The 7,663-nt window shown below is 55.7% G+C and overlaps 1 protein-coding gene across 1 annotated transcript; it reads right to left on the reverse strand.

Annotated features, from left to right (window-relative positions):
- Positions 1-3,156: 3,156 nt before the first annotated feature.
- On the reverse strand, positions 3,157-7,601 carry LOC104074624 (histone H4 transcription factor-like). The gene is given in 10 exon segments (XM_009574801.1): positions 3,157-3,767; positions 4,463-4,587; positions 4,883-5,021; positions 5,137-5,257; positions 5,351-5,428; positions 6,049-6,201; positions 6,676-6,787; positions 6,994-7,196; positions 7,199-7,219; positions 7,431-7,601. Coding segments are annotated over 10 exon segments (1,638 nt in total). The 5' UTR covers positions 7,594-7,601; the 3' UTR covers positions 3,157-3,244.
- Between the last annotated feature and the right edge of the window lie 62 nt (positions 7,602-7,663).

The following is a 7,663-nucleotide window of genomic DNA, read 5'->3' on the forward strand; positions in this document are numbered from 1 at the left end:
CAACCCACCAGTCGTTGCCGTACACCACCGAGTTGAAGTCCGCTTCGGGTCGCCCGCAGTTCACTGGGGACAGGGAGGTTCCCGTGGGCAGCACAGGGCTAGCACCCTGTGCAGCCTGCTCAGCAGAACAGCAGCCCAAGGAGATGCACCCGGACAAAGTTGCAGGTCCTGGGCAAGGACCAGGGTGCTGGGCAGGCTCTGCAGGTGCCCCAGGCTGTGTCCCCTTGTGGCCCAAGGACTTGGCTGCTGGAGAAAGTCCACAGACGTGTGTGTGGCACAAAACCTGCCCTTCCCAGGCTGGCTGAGCCAAGCCCTGCAGCCATCCCCAGGCCCCCCCCCCATCTCCCCCCTCTGGCTGTACCTCGGCAGAAGGACTTGTAGCCCAGCCAACAGCAGCTACCATTCCCGCACTGGCTCCTCTTCAGCTCCTTGTGCTTCCCCTTGCAGCCCCCCAAGCAGATGGGCGCTGTGCCAGACCAGTAAGTATCCAGGTCTCCTGGTGCCGCAGGGAGCAAGGCAGAGCAAGGCTGGAGCAGGGGGCCAAGGACCACCCTTCCCGCCAGCTCCCCAGCCCTCAGAGACCTGCAGGGAGGTGGTATAAGCCCAGCAAAGGCTCACCCTCATTCCACCCCACAACCCCTGCTGTGGTGAGGAATGCATTCACTTGCGGTCCCTAGCTCTTCTGCAAGCCAGCTCCCGCTTCCCCTGTGCCAAGCCTCAGCACAGGGATGTGACAAAGGTCTTGCTCCCTGCTGGGGAAGACCAGTCCAGCCAGGTGCCAGCAGCTCTGGGGCACCCTGTAAGCCCCTCTTCCCCCAAACACCCTGTTACCTTCTGGGTCCTCGCAGGAGACCAGCGTGGCCAGCACGGCAAGGAAGAGGAGGCCCAGTCCCATAGCGCACACTCTGCCCTCCTCCCCTTGCCCCTCAAATCAAAGGCCCTCTCTCTGCTTGCCCAGGAGAAAGTGAACTTGGTTTCCATACACACAGGACAGGGGATGCTGTAGGACATGGGGGAAGGGAGGAGACATTCCCTTTAATGCCAATCCTCTCCCCAGCAGATAATCTCTGGCAGATTACCTTCCCTGGACCCAGTGTTTAAAGGGACAACTCCTCCCAGCCACCAAAGCCTCGCCTCCACTCCCAACACCTAGCACTCAAGTAGTGCAGGAGCACTGTGGTCCAAGATAATGCAGGTGCAGCTGTGGCTTTGGCAGCAGAGCCCCAAGGCCCGTCTGTTGGAAAGAGGGCCAAGCTAAAGTGCTGCAAATGCAAACCTGGCAGGAGGCCCTTCTCTCGAAGGTATCCTCGGCCCAGCTCTGCCAAGTACCAGGGAGCAAGGGCCAGGCAGAGGTGTAGAAGGCTGGGGAAGGCCTGGCCACATCGCATGCTGGTAGCCCAGGGATACTCTCCCCAGAGCTAGCAGCATCCTCCTGCAGTGCATGCTGTCAGGGCTGCTGTGGGACAGCCAGCTGCCTCCCACCCTGCCTCGAGCACAAGGTGCCCAGCGCATGGCCCCAGCTGTGTTTCACTGGCCCACGGGAAGCACTCTGCGTGCAGGTCCCTGCAGAGAGCAGTACTGGGGTGCAGGCGTGCGCGTTGCCCTTCACACATGGATCCAGCCCCAGGAAACCTTCCCACACAGCCTGCAGCAGGCAGCTCTGTCCATTTCATCCCTGCTCCTCACGCAGCCCCTGTGTACGGCAACTGCAGAGCACGCTGCCCCTCACCTAGGGTACAGGCCTAAGGAGCTGCTCTCATCACCCCATCCTAAGGGCAGAGCCACGGCTCACACCCACAGTGTTTGTAATTAGAAAGTGAGCAGATGGCCAAGGGTTTAGTATAAAGTGATTTCCTCCATTAACCTGGAATTCCAACAGCTTTTGCTGAACTGCTTGAGAAAGGAAGCAAGGGGAAAAGAATCAGTGCCCAGCCCAGGAGATCAGCAGGGCACCGCCCTACCTCCGTCTGGGCACATCACCTCCACACATAGGGTGATGAGGGTCCGAGTGTCACTCCAGGGACACCAACTTCACTGTCCTCCTCCAAATCACTCGACAAAGGGCAAGCTGGCTCTGCTCACAAGCCCAGGCTACTCTCTACATTCAAAAAATTACATTGCAGGCAACTGACATTCATGCCCTGAAGGAGGCAGCGAAAATCAAACCCACATCAGAACAGCAGGGAACAAGAGTGCCAGAGCTAAACCTGGCCTTCCAGTGCTACCTCCGGGGACAGGGAACACCACACTCTCCAAGGCAGTCGCCAGTTGCAGCAAGCAGCAGCATGTAGGACATGTCAAGAGATCCTGGCAGCTCTTCAGAACCCACCTCCCACACTGCAGGCTCTAGGCAACTCAGTCTCACCCTCTCACATGCCACGGCTGGCAGAGATGGGGCTGAAACAGACACCAGACACTGGTTGGCCTGGCAGTCTGACTTTTATTTGTCTTGCCAAAGTACACTTTGCCCAACCAGGAGCCCAAACCCCAATGTGGGGAGGAAACCCAGGGAAGGACAAAAGCAGTAAGAAGCTCCCAATCCCCAAGTGCTGCAGCGTAGCGGTAGCCTGCAAGGGACAGCACTTCCAGCCCTCTCCTCCCAAAGATCAGTGCAGTGTAATGGGATCAGTGGTGCAAACACCACCAACAGCACCAGCTGAATGACCTAGGAAAGATGATGTGCAGGGAACTGCTGATGAAGGCAGAAGTAGAGCATGCCATCCCCTGGAGAACAAAGTATGGATGGGGGAGAACAGGCCTGCTAAGGGCCACACATCTCCCCAGAGAAGAGGCTTCAGCCGCAGTGTCTGCTTAGCACACCATCCTGCCTGGGGAGATCCTAGCTGAGGACCAGGCTCAGCAAGGGCTGACAACTTAGCTGCATAGCAGCAGGGACAACATCAACAGTGAGTAACCAAAAGGGGAAGGCCTGTGTTAGGCTAAGGCCAAACCTTCTGGAAGGGTGGGAGAGGCTTGCTAGTCCCTAATCCCCAAAAGGAGGAGACAGACGGCTCTTTGCAGCTCAGACCCCTTGACCACAACTGAGAGAGACCCGTCCTTCCCCTCTCCCCATGCTGACCAGAACCGGCAGCCAGTGAGGCTGGGGCAGCAGAGGGGGACGTTAGCCAGCTGCACATAGGTGAAGACAAGCTCAGCCCTCTCCCCCAAGCACTTCCCAACCTCCCCCACCAGCACATCCCATGGAGGCCCAAGTTTTCCACATGCAGAGAGGCAGGTGAGCACCTCACACGATCTGGATGCCCAGCTCCTCAGCCGTCTTCTGCAGACGGTCCATGACATTCTCCTCCAGCTCCATAGTGAGCCCACCAGGTGCTGCCAGCTGCTCCTCTGAGGATGTGCTGGCCATGACATAATACACAGTCTCACTCTCCCCATGCTCATTGGTCCGGTTCACCACACGGATGATGGGGTTGGCCAGGGTGCCGGGTTCTTGCTCCGATGACAGCGCTGCTCCTGGGAAGGCACTCGGCCGTGCTGGCTCATGGTTGTCAGCAGAGCAAGCTGCTAGGCGCAGCGGGGCCACCTGCAGCTCAGCAATACTGTTCTCCACTAGTGGAGCCTCTGCTGGGGCCTCCAGAATGATGCCCTGCAGGTTGCCCTCACCCTCAGACAGCACCACACACTCAGCTGAGCCATCCAGTGCCTCCCCCCGCTTCTCTCTGTCCTTCAGTAGCTGTTCTGTCAGTTCCACGCTCTCGTAACGCACCAGCTGCAGCCTCATGTAGCCATCCTCATGTTCCTTGTACCTGAGCAGAGATAGGCAGGGGTGATGGAGCCAGTCACACTGCAGCCCCTTCCCAAGAGACAGGTAGCAGCCTGAAGCAGCAGCCGAGGAAGGGGTACTATATTCTAGACTCCAATGCCCAGTGCTACGTAGATGATACTGGGCAAGTAAGATAAAAATCCTTCAGTCCCTACCCCTAAAAGCACACGTGGCAGCTTCTGAGTTTTCTGCCAAGCCTCTATCATGTCCCAAACCCATCTCCTTCCACCACTCTGTTTCACTGGGAGCATTTGAAGTCCATCCTCTTCCCCTCCCAGCTTTTAGGCTCTGGAGTTTCCTAGAGAGGATGCAGCAGAGACATCTATCAAGAGATCGATCTGCAGCAGCTCTCTCGAGTGGGACCCTGGACCTGGGCCCTGCCAAGCTCAGAAGCATCCCACCAGACGCAGCTGTGATGGCACCACTGCTGCCCTTGCCCCTAATCTCTGACCCACTGCTGGAGCTGCCACCCAGCACTGCTCTGTTGTTGTGCCAGATCCCACCGAATGCTTGCTGCGCAGTGCCTCCCAGCCACTGGGAAATGGGTCTTGAGCACATTACAGGCAGATGTCAGAGCCCAAGCACTGCCAGATCTCTGCTTCAGCAAGATGCAGGATGCAGCTCCAGCTGTCTCTTGTACTAGAGAGGAGGTAGTGAGGAGCTAAGGATGGCCAGTACCTGAAGCGAGGATGCCCCGAGGGCCATTTGAACTGGTGTTTCTTCCTGAGGTGAACAGTGAGGTTGTTTCCACGTGTGAAGCACTTGTCACAGACATGGCACTTGTACCGGGGCTCTGAGTCACCCTGAAGGGCAGAGAGAGGGATGTGAATACCCCATGAGCCTGAACAGAAGGCCTGGTACCCATGCATATGCACGGAAGGAGGATTCAGGTTCTCTGAGAAGACTGACATGACATATCATTGCAGCAGTGAGAGAGGAATGCAACCTGACCTCACGTTCCTACAGCCCTGGTCAGCCTGGGGCACTTCACATGATTTTAGCTTTTTCCCCTCATGCTTCTGTACAGCATGTTGCACTTAGTTCTCAGCCTCATTGGGAGAGAGTATACAGCAGAATAGCCCTCTGCTTCCTTCCCACCTCATGGATTTTCCGGTAGTGCAGTTTGATGGAGCAGAGGGAACGTGCAGTGAAGCTGCAAGCCTCAAACTCGCAGTGATAGGCTGGCTCTTTGCTGTGTGTGTCCAGATGTTTCCTCAAGTCAATAAGATTCTTGCAGCTAAAAGGAAATGATAAGGGAACAAAGCTGAACACTGTGTAGCACACACACACACACGTGCCTCTGAGTGCTTCTCCGTCACCAGCCTGGGAAGACAGAAAGCCCTGGTCCTCACCTGTAGTCACAGTAGTCACACTTGAACGGCCGCTCCTCACTGTGCCGAAAACGAATGTGATTGCGCAGGGAGGAGGGCAGTGGGCAGGTCATGTCACACAGAGGGCACTTGTAATGGTTCACTGTGCGAAAGAATGGGTGGAAAACGTCACCAGAAAGCAGGGCAGAGCACACACTCTTCAGAGTCTCAGCTGGGAGAAGGGGCCTTTACTCACCATGGTTCCTTATATGGTCACGGAGCAGCCTCTCTGTGGCAAACCTCTTGGAGCAGTGAGAACACTGAAACCTCTGCTCTGCAGCATCAGGGCCAGGGAGAAAGGGGAGGGGATGGTGAGAAAAGAGATCAAAGCAGAGAGAACAGCACAAAGAGCAGCAAGTAAGAAAAAGAAGTAGTTATAGTGGAGCTGGGAACCCTTCTCTCCAGGCAGAGATAGCAGACACTGACTACAAAGCCAAACAAAAAAAAAAATCACTTGCAAAGACCAATCTGCCTCCCCTTCACACAACCTCCTTGTGCTGCCAGTGCAGGAACTGGGGAGCAACCATCACACACACACACACACACACACATCGCCAGCACAGCACAAGAGAACTCAACAAGCAAATCCCAGTGCTGCTGCAAGTGCCCAGCTGCTGCCTTTGACTTCAGTCCTGGGTCCCTACAGGAGGAACAGCTCTGGCTGCAGCAGTGTGAGCCCTGTGCAGCCTTGTCAGCTTCCAATCCTCCTGCCTCTGCAAGAAGACACTTCTCAGAGATTCATCAGTGTCTTAGTTCCCAGGCATCAGAGAAGCAAGGTTGCTTCTAAGCACACCCGTGCCCTTTACTTGCAGAGAACAGGCAGGTCTAGCAAACCAAATGGCCCAGCCAGAGGACTGCTCACAACCCACTCCTCCCCTGCCCGCAGGAGCTTACGGTCCAGCGCAGTCTGACGGCGGATATGGTCAAAGAACTTGGTGTTGTTGGCGAACATCCCCCCACAGGTAGGACAGGCCACCACCTTCTCCTGCGTGTGGCTGCGCAAGTGCTCCCGCAGTTTGCAGCGCCCCTTGAAGGTGCAATCGCAGTCTAAACAGAAACAATGGAATGCCATTAAGATCCTTCACACGTGGGCCACGATCCACAACCTGTCTGAATGGCAGGCTTCTTGCTTCTGTTTTGACTAGCAAGGATCAACTCCCTGCTCCAAAAAGCCCACAGAGCAGGGTCACAGCAGGATGAGATCACTAGTGTACAACTGGCATGCCCCCCCTGCCCACAAGCAGCTAAGGCAATTGCACAAACAAAGGAGAGAGAAATTATTGAAAGTGGAGCCTTTTCTTCTAGTTACTAATTAAATATAAATGAAAAGTTCAATATTAAGCACTCAACTGGATCCCCTGAAGGAAATTCTACAGGAATATTTCACTGTTAGGACCATGCACACATATTTTTGAAATTCAAGAGGCTCTCTGAAACCCTGCCAAGGAGTGCTCCTGTACAACGTTCGCAATCCAGCCCTGTGCAAAGCTCTCTAGAGAGGCTTTGCATGCACCCACTAACCTTTCCAGCCACAGAGGACCACGTGGTTCTCCTTCCCTGCCGCTTTGTACTCCGAACAGAAGCTGTGATCCTCCACGTGCCGATAGAACCACTCGGGATTATCAAATGATCTCTGTTGGGGAGCAGGGACAGACAAAACAGGGTGAAAAGATCAGCACAAACTGGCCTTGTGCTCTGCCTCAGCCAGAGCACAACAGACGCTTTCACACAAACACAGCGAACAGGCAGGCATACAAGTGAGCTGCAGGACAAAAGCAGCCCTTGGCCCGCCATGGCACAAATAACATAGGAAAGCAAAACTGGGTCCCCTGTTCTCACCTCACAGTACTCCCACAGACACAGAAAGTTCTCCTGGATCTCAGGAATGATATTGCGGCTCTGGAAGTCCAGCTGGCAATGGCTTACATCTGACTGGTTCTGCAGGGCCCGTAGTCCCCACTGCTTCAGCTTGGTGTGGTAGCAGTGGAAATAGACGTGGCGAATGAGGTCAGCTGAGCTCTCTGGGGAACAGAAACCAACCCCTGCCACAAACACGTGTATTCCTCTGCAACACAAACAGGAGATATACAGGCTATAATGGTCTGGTGGAAACTCTCCAAGCTCAGGCTTCCGCAGACAGTGAAACACCACGGCTTTTTTCATGAGATTCCAGTCCTGCAACAGGCAGAGGCAGAGGAAAATTGTCTCACAATGAAGTATCCCAGAGAAGAGCGATGGCTCATGAGCCACAGCGGCTGACACTGCTAGCTCCTTACCGAGAGGGTCCATCTCGTCCCGGTGCTCCCCGGGAAGGTGCTGCTGCAGGTGCTGGGCCACGTGCTCGCAAAACTCTTCCATCTTCGAGGCCACGTAGGTGCACACCTCCCACTCGCACTGCAGCACCAAGGACTCCTTGCCGCTGGCCTTGACGGGCGGCATGGCCGGGGCCACCGGCCCTGAAGGGCAGGGTGGAGACGCTGAGGGCTCCCTTCACCGTCGCGGTCACCCA

This window comes from Fulmarus glacialis, unplaced genomic scaffold (assembly GCF_000690835.1).
Source record: "Fulmarus glacialis isolate BGI_N327 unplaced genomic scaffold, ASM69083v1 scaffold21933, whole genome shotgun sequence".
NCBI classification, from domain to species: Eukaryota; Metazoa; Chordata; class Aves; order Procellariiformes; family Procellariidae; genus Fulmarus; species Fulmarus glacialis.